This window comes from Accipiter gentilis, chromosome 17 (genome assembly GCF_929443795.1).
Source record: "Accipiter gentilis chromosome 17, bAccGen1.1, whole genome shotgun sequence".
NCBI lineage: Eukaryota > Metazoa > Chordata > Aves > Accipitriformes > Accipitridae > Astur > Astur gentilis.
In genome coordinates this window covers 14,616,888-14,632,159 of record NC_064896.1, presented here as the reverse complement: position 1 = coordinate 14,632,159, position 15,272 = coordinate 14,616,888, and the positions used below count along the sequence as shown (strand labels likewise).

Sequence of the window (15,272 nt, the reverse complement as noted above, 5' to 3'; positions counted from 1 at the left end):
TGTGGAAATAATGCCAATGAAAATGTAAATTAAAAAATTTATCTGTTGACTGGTGTTCTTTTTCTTATTTAATAAAAACATACAGTAATGTTCTTCATCAGGTTCTGCTGTTAAGTGTTCATTTTAAACTTTGTTTATGCCACTGGAATGCAATTCCTGCTATGAAAGTTTGTTACAGTTATTTCATAGAAAATGCATTTTATGCATTATTGACAAGCCTTCTCACAGGAGTGGATGATCAATTTTACAAAATTTTTTTAAAGACAGTGGACTTACTCTGAAAAGACTTCTGAGTGAAGAATGAACCTTTTATAATTATTTTATTGAAGTTTCAATGACACAGATTACTTTAATGCATGAAATAGAATAGTTTTAAAAGTGATACAATGTATAGCTAACATCACTTTGCCAAAGTTTTGTATGTGCAGTGATGTATTGGGTATTTTCTTCCTTGTGTCTCTTGACCCCATAAAATGTTCAGGAATGTTCTTGTGTCTGAAATGTTTAGAGTTTTGAGCTGATATTTTTCAATCAGTGCCCATTTTGCAGGTAAGGAAGATGGAAAATTCTGTAAAAAAGTGACTGTTAGGATGACTATCCGCAAGAATGACTGCAGGAGTAACACACCAGTAAGTAAATAACTATCACAATTTATTTTAATAGAAGAGAAAAAAAAAAAAGAAAAAGAAGGAAGAAAGGAACACAAATTCCACAAGGCTATTGCCTGCATCTCTCTCACAGAGTCAGGTTTCTATGTTTCATAGAGCTGTTTTAATGTTTCCCTGCATTCTCAGCAATCATCTCCTCAAATAATAAGAAGGGGGATGGGACTTCTGCTTTTGTATGCATTTAGGTGCATGTTGATTTAGTGCAAATCCAAGGTCTCAGTTCAACCTATAATGCAATTATTGTATGAAAATTGATATAACAGTATCTTGCCTGTGATATACTACAGTTAAAACAGCTGCATATGTGTTTAATTTTCTCTCTGTCTAGGGAAAGTAAATGCCAGCTTTATGAAGGAAGGAATCTTGGATCCTGAAGGGTTTTTTTAGATGGCAGTGTGAGCATACTGTAAAATGTGTAGGAAGAATGAGGCACTATCTGTGTGTCTGCCGAAGGATTTACTGTAGGAGGACACCAGCCATGTTCTGTTGGACAGTAAGGCAGTGTGAGCAGCAGCAAGGGTGTAGACAGACGTCTTGTGTGAGATGTGTAAGAGCGCCTGGAAAAGCTGTAATAAAAGAGTATAGGGAAACAGCTGTAACCTCTAAAATGACTCTGAGAGTACGTTTTGTAGAGTAAACTGTTGATCAGCCAGAAAATTTAGTTTCAGTGTCTCATTGAACAGAAATGCAAATCCTGACTATAAAACTTGAAAAAATTCCCGGTTTATTTGACTGTTTCTGTTACAGTCTTTATTACAGCTTTGGTATCATTAGTAATGATTCTCCTTGGAACTCCTAACTTTACTTCCTAGCTGCTTCAATTTGCTGATTATTCTTCATGTTTGTTACCAGGTGAACATTGTTTCATGTGATGGAAAGTGCCCATCTGCAAGCATTTACAACTACAACATCAACACATATGCAAGATTCTGCAAATGCTGCAGGGAGCTCAGACTACAGAGACGAACTGTGCAATTGTATTGCACCAGTAATTCAACCTGGGTCAGCTATTCAATCCAAGAGCCTACAGATTGTTCTTGCCAATGGTCTTAAAAAGAGCATAAAAGGAAAGAAAATGGCAAGCCCAGCTGTTCCCAGCATAAGATAATTTGAATAGTTTATCTATTAAAAATACAGTACCCAATCCACTGCATTTTACCAGTTTAATGCTAAAAGAAAAAAGAACAAAAATGGTTTTGGACTCTTCTAAATATCTGAAGAATGACTTTGCATCATTTGTATTGTGATTTGTCTTCATGTTCATTCACAGGGATTGTTTTAAGAGTTCTTGTGATATGTGCCAACTTAAAAGGTGAAGTGATTTACATTAGAGACCCCTCAAGAGAAAGAACACCATCTATTTTGTTCTGGAAGGCTGGCCCACTCTTTACCAGGCACTCATTCCTGTTTTAAATAATTGATCGGCTTATCTGGCAGCAGTTTGCTATTTTGAATGCATTGCAATTGTGCAAATACATTCAGTGTCTATTAAGAAAAATTTTTTGGACAACATGAGAAGAATTTTCAGTTTAAATCATATTCCTATTGCAAAGTAGAGCATGTGTGAAAAATTCAATTAAAGGTGGGTTTTGGTTTTTTTTAATCAGGGAAAAATTGTCAATACTTATAACTGTATGTAATATTCCCTGGTAATAATTTCAGTTTTTCTAGTGTATTTTATATTGTAGTGATAAGCATTATGGCAAACATGTAATGTATGGAACAGATAGACTGTTTTTAGGCTATCTAGATTAGTCATTAGTAGTTCCTTCATCTTTCTGCTAAACAATATGACATAAACTGAAAATACACAGATTTAACAAATGAAAACCATTTTACATTTCTTTATATAGATACACCTTAAATTAAAACATTCAGCTTATGAAATGCACCATACTTCAGCTGTTTCTTTAGGAGAATGAATTTTGTTTAACACTAATTTTAAAGATCTGAAAATTCATTAGGCAAAAGAAAACCAGGATTATGTATCTGTCTAAAGGAAAAACAAAGTTGAAAATCTTTGTCATCAGTGTAGTAGAATGTAACTTCTTATGGGAAGTGTTTGATATTGAAAATGTACCAGTTTAAGGTTTGAAATTTCAAAAGGAGTTTTGCTTATGAACTTGAACAGTTAACATTTTGTTGTAATGAATTAATTTTTTTCTCCTCTAAGATAATGTGGCTGTTCTATTGTTTTCCAACAAATGCCACCAAGATTCAGCAAACATTCGGTAGCTTTCATTTTGTAGATTAAAATTATAGATAGCAGATAGTGATACGCTTGAGATCCTATAAGAGGAAATAGATTTCAGCATAGCTTCTTAAAAAGCTGCTTGTCTGCAGTTAATCCAAAGAAAAATGTGTTGTTAAAATCAGTCGTGAACATTTTTTATATTAATTTTGTATACTGTACATTTCATTCTTACAATATCTAATAAACAACAGGAATTTTGTTACAAATAATTGTGCTGTCATTGTTAAAGCAGCTTACTGTTGAGATTCAACACACGGTGTTTACTAATTTGTTTTTCAGCAGTGGACATGGTTAATTTTAGTGTTTGCTGCTATCACTAATACTAATGATCTAATACTAAATCAAGGAAGACCTACATATGGGTTTTTGAAAATCTGCATCTTTTTGATTCTATCAGAGTTTACTTTCATCCTTAGAAATGCAAAATTCAATGATGTCATTTTATTCAAAACAAAAATTGGAAAACTATTGCTCATCAAAGTATAACAACAAATTTCTGACACTGTCAGATAGGCTGTTCTGGAAAAACAGGAAAAAAGAAGGGTAAATTTCTGCACATTTCCTTTTCACAGCTTTTTCCTAAACTGGCCCTCAGGACTGACTGCAATGAGTAGACTGTGTTTTGATTAAGTGTAGACATTTTGTTATAACACAGTTGTTGTACAGTGATGATTACCCTTCAGTACTTAGGGCCAGAAAAGTCATTAAGATCTAACTGTGATATGTGCAGTCCCTACCCATTTAGTAAGACATGTTCCTTGTTCAAAGACATCTTCTAAATCATGAGAAAGCACAGAATCTTGGAGGAGTGCATCCTTTGGAAAACAGAAAGCAGAAAAAAAAGGTGTTTACAAGACATTAAGCAGACATAAGTACTTGAACCCAAGTGCCTAAAATTCAAGCTTTGGCATTTGCAAAGGTGAAGTTAAGCCTCCCTGAGTACCAGCTGGCAGATGCTATCCTAGAGGGTAGGAATTAATAAGAGGTGTTTCTTTTGCTCTCAAGCAAGATGCATTTGCTGTGAAACGCCAGCTACCAACATGAGGGACAGGATTAGAGCAGGAATTAGGCCAGCCACCATGTTTCCATCGGCTGTGGTGTGATCCCTCCTCTTGCCACTTGAGCTAATGGCAAAGCCCTCGTTGCTGCCAGCAGCACAAGGCAGTTACTCTGAAAACCATTCGAGATCCAAACTTTCAGCTCTTGGTTGAAGAGCAAAGTTAGTACTGGCAGTAAGAGTAGAAAGCAGACTGTAGTGAATCCAGTAACCATAATTAAACACTGCTGCTGCCTCTACTTCAGGAGTAAAATAATAAACATCATGTTTAGTCCCTACTTCTGATTTTGTAAACATGAGGCTTATGCTGAGAGAGTCAAGGGGAAAGATCCAAACTGCCTATGGCTTGACAGGGGAAGCTATTTTTATCTCTGCCTCTGTGTTAAATTCCTTCATGGATGCTTAGCCTGTCTGCCTGTGGTTAGGTCAAAGCAACCTGGGCCTTTACAATGTATTTACCTTGCACTGTGTTTGCATAAAGCAGCTCAGCTGGATAAAGATTTTGCCATATTTGTACTTCCACGTCTTTGGAAACCAAAGGGACCTCAATGAGCTGCGGGTTTCATCTGACCCTCCCATGCAGGAGACACTTGGACTGTAAAAATATCTGAGTCAATACAGCTTTACTTCCTTACTAGGACATTGTCTTTTGCTTGATTATATAGGTCTAATGCAAAGGGTATACAGCACTGAGGCTATGCTTTTTATAATACATGAATTTACTACTGCAACCTTGTTTGTGTCTTTATTACCCATAAAGGCATATGTGCACTTGGAGCTAATGAAATACCAGAGCTTTTATGTAAGTTCTCATAGTGGCAAAAGTTAAATCCTGCATTCAGCACATAAAACAAGTCACTGGAGGGGAACTAGCTTTCTAAAAGCATTGCTGCCATGACACGCTCTGTTGTTATGGTTGCTCCTGTTGCAGCAGCGCACTGTTCATGGTTCAGAGACAAAACCATGACTGGATCGTTCAGTGAAGATTTCTTGCAGTATTTTGTGGAAGAACAGTGCTTCCTAGGGAAAAAAAGAAAAAAAGAAAGAAAAAAGAAAGAAAAACCTGGTTTTAGAAGCCGAAGAGAACAAAAAAGCTGCCTATCTAGCAGCTTCTGGGTAGTCTTTTGGAGAGCCACCTCAGCTGGGTGACTGCTGGAGCAGCAACCAGCACGAAGGCCGGAGCAGGGAGACTTTGCTCCTACACAAGCATAGGGATAGATCAGAGAAAACACCTGTGCTCCTGCTGCCTCTCAGAGGGGAAGCCTGAAGGGGTTAAGGAGAGGCCTCCTCCCCTCCCTCCAGCTAAAAAGCCAATTTGCACCAGCTGAAGCCTGTTTCTGTGGGGCAATGAAGGTAGAAGTGGTGGTGCTGGATTGGGTTGGGTGTCTGGGCCTAGAAGCAGCATGGAGGGGTGGACAGTGTGTGTGGTGAGTGCTGTTTTCCTGAACTAGTTCCTTATTTTAGAACAGAGGAACAGCCGGCCAGTTGATATGGGGTCTGTGGGCTGTAAAATGAGGGGCAGGAGGTGTGTGGCCTTACAGGCTCTGGCAGAGGTCTTTAGTCTTTCCCTTGTGCCTATCTCAGTGTGGCTGTGAGAGATTTGTAAAGGTCATCTTTTACTCTGTAAAAGCTGGTTTCTGGGTTGTGAAAGCAGCAAAGAAATAAATAAAAATACTGGTGGTGGTGGAACACTTGGTGCTCGTACAACCATGTTGAATGAGCTTTTCAGGCTCTGCTGGGAGAGGTGGCTCTTGGGTGGAGAGCAGACCTGCCTCACTTCTGTAAATCTGAAACTGTGGTGATCACTAGGGGAAAACACACCTAATATTCTCTAGTTTTCTTGGGTTTTATTGCCTTCAAGGCTATCTGTAGAAATGGACTTCTAGAGGATGATTAATTGAGATCAAACTCAAAAATTGTGCTTATGTGATTCCTCTAAACAAATTCTGTTGGTGCTCTTCTGGCAGACATCTTGTGACTGCTGCTGTGCAGGGCTGAGTGTGTTGTAAAGTTGTTTATCCTGAATAAAAGAAACCAAATTTGAAAAATTTTCTTCAGAAGGTAGAGAGACTGAGTAATTTGGGGAGTCAGGGGGAATAGGTATATGATAAAAGTGGGCAGGAATAGTTTTCTCCTTGATGTCAAACATCACAGTAAATAACTTTTTTTTGTTTAATGTGAATGAAAATGCTGTGGGAGTAAAACCCTGACCTTCTTGAAACTGAGGCCTGTTTCAAGGCCTCTTCACAAGTCCTGAAACTTTATTCCACTCCCAAAGGTCACGTTCTCCTTGCATTTGTTTGCATATGTGGAGTTTCTACACAAAAGTGATTCTTAATGTAGGTACAGAAACATCGTAGGCTTGTATCTTGTTAAAACTAGGATTTTAAAATCTTTCTAATGCTAGATTGTTTTCCAGCGTTGAATAAAATATTTAGCAATTTGAGTATGGAAACATTGCTTGTTTGTTATGGTGCTGATTGCTCATTGTTAAATCCTTTAAAAAAACACTTTACTTGCGTTACCTCAAGCAAGCTTAGCCAGCCATGATTCACAGGAAAACAGAAATGATTTGGCAGCGGAAGCCCTCAGTGTGATGGGTATTGGCCATTAAGAAAGGTCTTTAAAAAGAAATATAGTAATATCAATTGCGCTATCAAAACTCTCACTGTCTGGTTATTAGTACATGATCTGGTCTCGGGATAACAGCCTCTCAAATAATTCTTCCTCTAATTAGTGATAGTGCTGCTTGGTGGTTTGGTAAATTAATCTGAAATATTGTCATCTGTTGGTCTGCAGCTTAATGCAAACTATTAGTCACAAGTTAAATAACTTGAATCTCCTCAGATGGCCTCTCAAGTATGCAGTCCATGAAGTCAGACCAAAATAATTAAAAAAATGTTGTCCTCATTCTTATCTCTGCCCACACCATCATCTTTCTCCCCAGTACAACTGGCTAGCCATGAATAATTAAAATGGAGTAACAGCTGCTATGCAGATGGTGATTTTTTGGAAAAATCCCCTCTCAGTTTGATGAAGACATATAACCTCTTTAGAAATAGCACCTGACAGACTGCCATCCCCTCAGGTCTGCTTTCTGTATGGACTTTTGACCAAGGCTTTGATGATGTCAACTCACTTTAGCCGTTTAAAACATAGATATCTGAATTAACTCGGGTGTCCAGGCTCCATCCATCACCGAAGAGAGGTGCATCCAGAGAGTGACTCATCCCATCCTAAAATAAGTGTCTAAGATAGATGTGATGAATCATCCTCCAGATGTATCATCTTTCCTTTTCACTGTAGAGAGAACCTGGATAGCAAGATGTGGTTAGGCACCTCGTTTTTAGGTTGCTAAAATTAGTTGGAATGAAATTCACCCTTAATGGTTAAAGATATGTCAACAGGCTCAAAAGTCAGCTACTCTGATAGTGTATATAGCATCTTATCCGACCTCCTCATATGAGGTGATTAATGGTAATGTTTGATTTGCATGAAGCTGAATGTAATGTCTTGTACAGTTTTTCCTGTATGTCTTAAAGTATACTCATTTTGTATGATAGCTAAACTATCCCTGTATCTCTAGAGCTGAAGAAAGATGTTGTCATCAGGCAAATCTTCAAGATAGAAAAGCGCAACTGAATTTGGGAAGATACAATGCATTTATTGCCATGACAAGGTGTTATATTAGTGGGAAAAGATCTATAAGGTGAGTGAATTTTGAAGTACTTCTACTTTATAGACCTTTTATTGTGTAAGTGTTGGCTCGAGTCTTACAGGTGATTTGTGATCTTGCTTTCTAAGCTTTTGGCTTCCAAGATCTTTAAGGTAATGCAATTCTTCAGAATGTTATGAAACCCACCTATGAAATATCTTTGTGCTTTAGCTCCTTAGAGTGCCTGGAGTTGAGTTCAAGGCAGCAGAGAGGCTTTTGAACACACAGGCCTTTCCCAACTGTTTGATTTTTTTAATACAATTGCCTGGGAGCAGATTCTGACCTCAGTTAATATACTTGAAAGGAACATCAGATTTGGTGTTTGGTTTTTCTCAAGACTGATATTAGTTCATGAATTGAGTATGTGAGATTTGTCCAATATGTGCCTTGTGTAGTAGAAGGTTGGAAAGAAAAAAAAATATAGCAGATCACTTTAATAAAATTTCTTTTTGATTAATTATGCAGAAGTCTGATCTTAAGCATGAAATATCAAAGGCGGAATAGCTGGAGTATTGCCTAATGTTGAGAGCATGCCTGTTCTTAATCCCCCAACTGTCTTTTCTGGACCATATTCCATGTTAAGCTCCATATTGATGTTTTATTTTACTAAATAGGGGGAAAAGCAGAGAAGGACCTTCTGAGACGAGGGCATCAAGGTGCCTGATAGGCCTGATCTCTAACCTGGCTGTATGCAGGGTAGTGTCCTTTGATTATAAAACACGAGCGTCACTAATAATGTGGTTCTCCATTTCCTATCTGTAGAAGATAGCTGCTATATTTCCTTTTTTTTTTTTTTTTTTTTTTTTTTTTTTGGTCCTCAAAGAACCCCACCCTGCCCAAGCAAAGCTATTTCCACAAGTGGCAAAAGTTAGCTGTATGACAACTAATCACTAAAGCAAAGTGTTCTTGTTAAGTATTGCTGGAGCGATTAGATACTAGATAACACAGTAGCACATGAAGATCATTTTGTATTGGAATTGTACGTTGTATAGCCCAGCATTCCCTTTCCAACCTCTTGCTTCTGAGGAAACTGCAAGAAGGGGGAAGTTTTAGATTAGTGTTTTTGGAAAAAAACCAGGTGATTTAGAATTTTGGGTGCAAAACTGGCATTTTTAGGCAAATATACTGATAGGCTGTCCAACACTAATAGCAAAGTCCCCCATCTCTTATGAATCATAAAAAAAACTTTCAATGATTATTTGCTTGCAATTAATTGTACAGGCTAATTGGATGCTGTGAGGAAACACATGGCTTCACAGTTAGGTGGTTTTTGGTTTATGGGAGAGGAATAGGTCCTGGCTATTGGTAGCATTTATTGTTACGTGTGGGTTCACCATAACCCTCTTTAAGGCCATGTTGTATGTAGGCAGCTAGAGCGCACTGGAAGCAGATTTTGCTGATGCGGTGTTTATGCTCAGTTTGGTAAATGGCTTCCCCTCACCTCTATTTTTTCAGGCTCCACACCTGGAAATCCCCTTGGCCTCTCCCAGTGTTATTGTTTAAAATAGCGGTTGTTTAAAAGCATTTTTCCACTGGTGGTCTGACAGGATTTCAGTAGTACCACCTGGGGCAGGACCAACCTTGTGGAGAATGGAGGATGAGTTCATACTGCACTCCTGCTTATGTATTTTCCTGGAACTCCAAGTTCTCCAGATGAAAACTTTTTAGAAGAAAACTGGGGCCTGACAAAAGGGCTGGCTTAAAAAAATAAATAAATGCTTATCGTATCTGCTTAGTATAACTTTAAGTGGAAAAAACCCCTCACTTTTAGTTAAAATCCCTAAAATGTTAAAAGTGGTTTTCTGGCAACCTTCTTATTTTCAAGTATTTCATTGGAATATCAGCATTTTCGATCCTGTCCCTCATCCTTTTCTCTTCCCCTCTGGAAGAGGGGGAGAAAGGACATGAGGAATGAGATTTTTGAGGAAAACTTTTAGAATTTTATCTCTTCAAATTGGACTGGCAAGCCCAATTCTCATGAAGTTTTTATTCAGGGGAAAGTGGGAATCAGTACCTAAAGGGCCTATTGTGAGTTTCAGTATTAGAGGGGAGGGGGAAAAAAACCCCTCTCTTGATAATGGAGTTAAAATGATGTATTCTGTGGTTATGCTGATAGCAATGGGCTTGAGTGCAGCCCTTGGTGTAGTATCAATGTAGGTTTGCCACATGTCTCCAGACTGCACTGCCTGTGCATTTTGCTGGTGATGCCAGAATAGGGTCAGAGCAAGCCAAAAAGTCAGGGGCTGAAGACTGCTGCTGTTTTCCCTAGCAAATGCCTGTGAGAGTTTTGATTAAGGTTTCTGGCTCTGTGAATTATTTCAGACGTGGATGTGTCCAATGGTCTCTCAGGGCTGCAGTTTTGCCTTGTCTGAAGGCAGTGATGGAGACATAGCAGCTGCACAGGGCCACAAAGTTTGTTACCTGTTACAGCTTGGCTGTGAAGCTTTGGGCTGCCCACAAAAATAAAGAGTTGTAGATCACAGTTAATGCAAGGATGCAATTTCTGTGATGTTACAGTATCAGGAACTGGTATTTCATTACCAGGTCTGTCTCCTGTATTATTTTTTTTAAGAAGAAATACTCTGCAAACCTGTACTTAAAGGAAAATTTTGCAAATACTGTTCTGCTTAAAAAATACAGTTTTAGCAGTTTACCATATTTTTTTAGTAGTAGTTGCTCTTCTATCTTATCCATGTGTTGTGGGGCTAAAGAAGGAGTATGGGGCCTTCAGGTAGCTCTAGTAATGGGAGTCTTGTAATTATGTACAATAGGCATGAAATGAAAGAAAATATAACCTACTGTCCTATAAATACAGTACTTAAGCTGATCTCTGGAATGAAATTCACAGCACTATTGCACATTTGATTCTTGGCTCCATGACTGGAGGAGAAGGGGGGAAGGGAAGTTAGCATTTTTGGGGTTTAGATTTGGCCGTATTGTAGCACTCCTAAATCTTCTGTCAACACTGGCGTGACGTTGCATTCATTAAAAATGCACGACCTTTTTAAACATCCATCTGTTATATAAATAAAAATAATGCAGCCCTATATTTTTATGGTATGTTAATCCTGCATGGCCATGGTCTAATTATCAAATGATTTCATGCTACCCTGGTGGCAGGCAACGTCCAGACCACTGAACACTTGCTATGGATCTCTTATTAAATCCCTCTTGCACAGTTTCATTCATAAATTTACCATGGCTTTTAAAACAAAATAGTTTGGTGCTTATACAGCAATATCAAATAAGAGCAGTGTGTTTCCAGAATGCAGCAACATTTTTCAGATGCTCCACTTCATGCATGACTGAATAATTGGTGGCAAACTCCATTATTGCCTTCTTTTACCTTGAGTGGAAGCCATGCCACCAGTAGGTAGTGCGTGCTAGTTGTGCTCAAAGACAAGATGCCCTGGGTGTAACCTGTCCATGCCTTTGTGGAGCTTGAATATTCTGCTCTCTACAACAAGCTTCATTTTGACAACGGGTGTCCTAAGTTGGGTATCAACACTCCTGATCCACATCCATTTCCCTGCTCCATTCTGGCCATGGTGGAGCTAGCACAGAGGTGCTGGAGTGCTCGTAGCTCTTGCCTCCTCTAATGTTCCTCCAGCAGTACCCTGTGTCAGCTCCCAAGAGAGACATGGTGCCTTAGAGCTTTGGAAACGTGTCATGTTACACTTGGAGAGCCAAAATAAATTAAAAAAAAAAAATAAAAATTTAAAATTGCATTTTTGTTGGTTACATTGTCAATTTAACTTTGGGAAGACTTAGTTACTTGGTGGAAGTGGCTAGTGGAAGTGCTTGCTTATTTCCCTAGGGCCATTTTTTAACCTTTGAATTCAGTGCAAAGGGCTTATTCCCAAGTGACCATGCAATTAACTCCATTAACAATGGAATGATTAAAAACAGAACTGAAGTATTTGTCCAGATTTAACTTAGACTGCAATTTACCCTAAACAACTTCATGCCATCTGTGCTAACTTAGTGCCATCTGGTCTTTTTATGAGAGACAATTTGCAGCTTAACAAGAAGCCTTCCTTTTGTCTTGTGACTTGGGAGTGCTCTGGTAGTATCGCTTTCTCTGGGCTTGCACCAACCCCCGCTATTTTTTAAGGCAGTAGGTGTCCCATAGATCTATTTCTCTTGATCTGTAGCTTCAGTGAAGCACTACTAGAGTGGAATAGAGTTGTTTCTACCATTGTGTGAGGACTGGTAGAGAGCCAGTTAGCTGGTCACAAGTCATGGTTGTGATGAAGATGAGCTTGGGACCCATGGAGGGCAGATCAAAGCACTGGTAGCAGCAAACAGCACCAGTGTGCAGGTAGCTGGGGCTGCTGCGGAGGGGGCAGGGGATGGGGTGGAGAGAGAGAGAGATTGATGCCTTGTGACTGTGAATTTGGATTAATTTCTCATCCTTGCTGCATTTGTTTCTTTTGCTTGATGAAAGATTTGTCACTTCCAGTACTTCCATATTCTAGTTCAAGCCACCTTGCACAGACCAGAATATTTTTATCAGTCTGATGTTTGCCCAAAACTGCTTGAAGTAATAATGAGATAGTACCACATGAGTGATTTGCACCCACGTGTTACCAGCATCCCTCGCCTCCTGCTAAAGTTTAATGAAGTAATTTTTGTCTCCTCTGACACAGCTAATTCTGATTTAAGTATTTGTAATAAGTTGGAAATTTCAATGAGTTGTGCTCTTACTTGCTGAAATATGCGATGTGCTCATTGCTTACATAATCTGTTTTTGTTAACAGGTCATCTGAAGTTCAAAGTAGTTGAAGATGTTTGCAGCATACTCTTTAAAATAAGATATGGCTATTTGCTGTGTAAGAAAATCCTTATACAGAGCATTTTAAGAAACGTTTGTTGGATGTGGAATTTGGGCAAAATTTCTTCTAAATCGTTTGAATAAAAGGTGTCTGGGGACTTCCAGGGTGCCAGCCTGTGCCAGTATTCAAGCCACTTCCCAGTTCTTTTGCTGCAAGCAGTGGGTTTGCATAAACCATGTGCCATGTCCCCAGGTGTCTGCGCTGCCATTGTCAGCAGAGGTTAGAAAAGCACAGACAAGGCAGAGTGCCACGTTGGGGCATCACATACACATATAAAGAAGGGGTATATTTTCTATTTTAATTTTTTATTTAATCTCTTTTGTGGGTTGTCTGAAAGCTGTGGTAATGAAAAAGCCCCCAGTAATCAGAGCAGCCTGCCTTGTCACTGCCAGCTTTCTCTGCTTCTGTCTGCCCCAAACCTGCCTCTTTCCCTCTTCTTCCTCTCAGGTGGTTTGTTTTCTTCATGGTCCAGCTGGCATGTCTGAGGTGCAGGATGGTGGAGTGTGGCAGAGCTGGTATTGCCTGAACTGGGCTGTGGGGAAACAACTATATCTGGGCAAACTAGGTGAATTTTTACAGGCTAAAGGGACTATCTTTGTGCTGAGGCTGGTCCTTGCCATGTTTCTGTTCCAAAGCCTGTAAGTACTAGAAACTCCCAGTCAAATGATTCCACAGACATACGTATCTTTTAGTTATAGGGACAAGCAAATAACTGTTCCAGCTGAGATCTTCAATAGCACACATAGCAAACTTGGAGAGGAATATGTCCATTACAGAAAACTTCCGTCCAAATTATTTGCTTGTCAAAACCATAAACTTCCAAAATTAGGATTTTTACAAGTAAGAGTTCTGGGTAAATTATTGGGGGTGGGGGTAGGTTGCTGCTACCAGCTCTAGAAAATAATAATAATGCATGGAGGGTTAATGGCTGTGCAGCTGAAATGTGTTACTTGCTCTCCAGCAAGTTAAGTAGTGGTGGAAGGGAGCAGCAGGAGCAAGTGCCAGCGCCTGTGGCTAAGTTAGCCTGGTACTTCCAATAAACAGGTAACTGAAAATGGTTTCACTTATTTGATGTTCTGGTTGTACTTGAAGTATATATATACTCTGTATACTCTATGTGTGTATATTATATATGCATACAATGGAAATGTGATAATATGGTATTGGTGGCCAACAAACTCAGTGGTCACAGATGTTTTGTCTTTATACCTGTTGAATATTCCATTAAACCACCTTTCATTTTATATATGTCTGTTTGTGAAAGTGGGTAAAATCAGATATTACTGTATAATATGTGTAGTAGTAGGGTTTTTTATTCAAAGCACTGGTTACTAATCAGATTTTCAGTTCACTGACCTTGTCACTTCTCTGCTGATTTTTGAGATGTTAGGAATATTTTCCAAATGGCCAAATCTCATATTTAAAATTCTAATGTATTTTACATAACATAAGAGGGTTTTAGTACCAGAAAAATTCCATTTTCCTCAGTCCAGTTTCAGGTTCCTAACCTGATTTTCTGGGCTTAATCCTCTTCCTGTTGAAATCAATAAGTACATTGTAATATAATGATTCACGTTCAAGGTTCAACCATAGAAAATTAAGGCTACATGCTGATTTTACTGCCATTGTTGAAAGATGATCTCTTAAAATGTGTAAAAGCACAATAAACTCTTTAACTCCTTCAGCCCTATTCTTTTTTTCTCTTCAGAGGGTCTAAACACTTAAAAATGGATCTTTGAGACCTAATGATGGCGAGGAGATAGAAGCTGAGAGATGCTATTTAGATAGGAATATTTTTTTGTGGTTTTAAATGCTTTGTGGTGGGTCAGTCACTGGACAATGTGGAGCTTGACACGAGATGCCAGGAAAACCATGGTCTACTCTGCGCACCTTTCCTGATGCTTGACTGTAATTTTATGTTTGCCGCACAAAAAATAAGGATGTTTTAGAATAAAACTCCAACACTTTCTTTGATATCTGTAGGTGAAAAAGCATCCAAGTTGGCATGGTTTTGTTCCTTATATTTGTAAAAACTGCAGTTGCTCAGTTCAGTAATGCTATCTTCTTTCCTTAACTAATGCATGTTAAGTAAGACTGAAAGGATGTAAAAAGCAAGTGGGGCATATTTTATTGTTTTAACATAAAACAATATAATTAACACTATGGAAGTGTGGGCTTTGATTTTTTTTGACTCTGAGAGCTGTGTAAAAGAAGCCCCAGTTGATCTGTCCTGTTGAAATGTACTGGATGTGCTGTGAAAGTTTGGGATGCCCTGTTGTCATTGAACAGCCTGGCAGCATCTCACATGCTTTGCACAAAGGTCCTGTGATTAAGAGGGTCCTGACTGATGTTCATAGCAGTGGTGTGACTGCATCTCAAAAGGTGAATGTTTCGAAATGGGCTTCAGGGTATGCTTCAGGCTGTCTTCAAATGGCTTTTCTGGAAGTGGTAAGTGCCACCTTCTCTGCTGCATCATGCTGTTGCTATAACCATGGGGAAATCAGAAGGGTGAATTCTGCCTTTGGCTTCCCCAGCTGGAGTGTGGAGGACACTGTGGGGGCTCTGCTCCCTGTGGGTGCACATGTGAAGAGCCTCTAACACTGCTTTCCACCAGAGCTGTCTGTGCAGGTTATAAACATCCTGATGCTGTGTGGCTCCTTCCTGGGAATAAAAGTCATATGTCCTATAGCTGCTTCTCCTTAAATATGAAACTGCCTATTAATGAAATAAATGCACCTGAAGC

At 39.0% G+C, this 15,272-nt stretch overlaps 1 protein-coding gene across 1 annotated transcript in view; it reads left to right on the top strand.

The window, feature by feature from the left end:
* OTOG (otogelin) overlaps positions 1 to 3,094 on the top strand; it is a 111,711-nt gene extending 108,617 nt beyond the window's left edge. The window contains exons 56-57 of the mRNA XM_049820916.1: positions 550 to 629; positions 1,521 to 3,094. Of these exons, the coding sequence (XP_049676873.1) occupies positions 550 to 629; positions 1,521 to 1,721 (281 nt within the window). The 3' untranslated portion in view covers positions 1,722 to 3,094. The remainder of the gene's footprint in view (positions 1 to 549; positions 630 to 1,520) is intronic.
* The last annotated feature ends 12,178 nt before the right edge of the window (positions 3,095 to 15,272 follow it).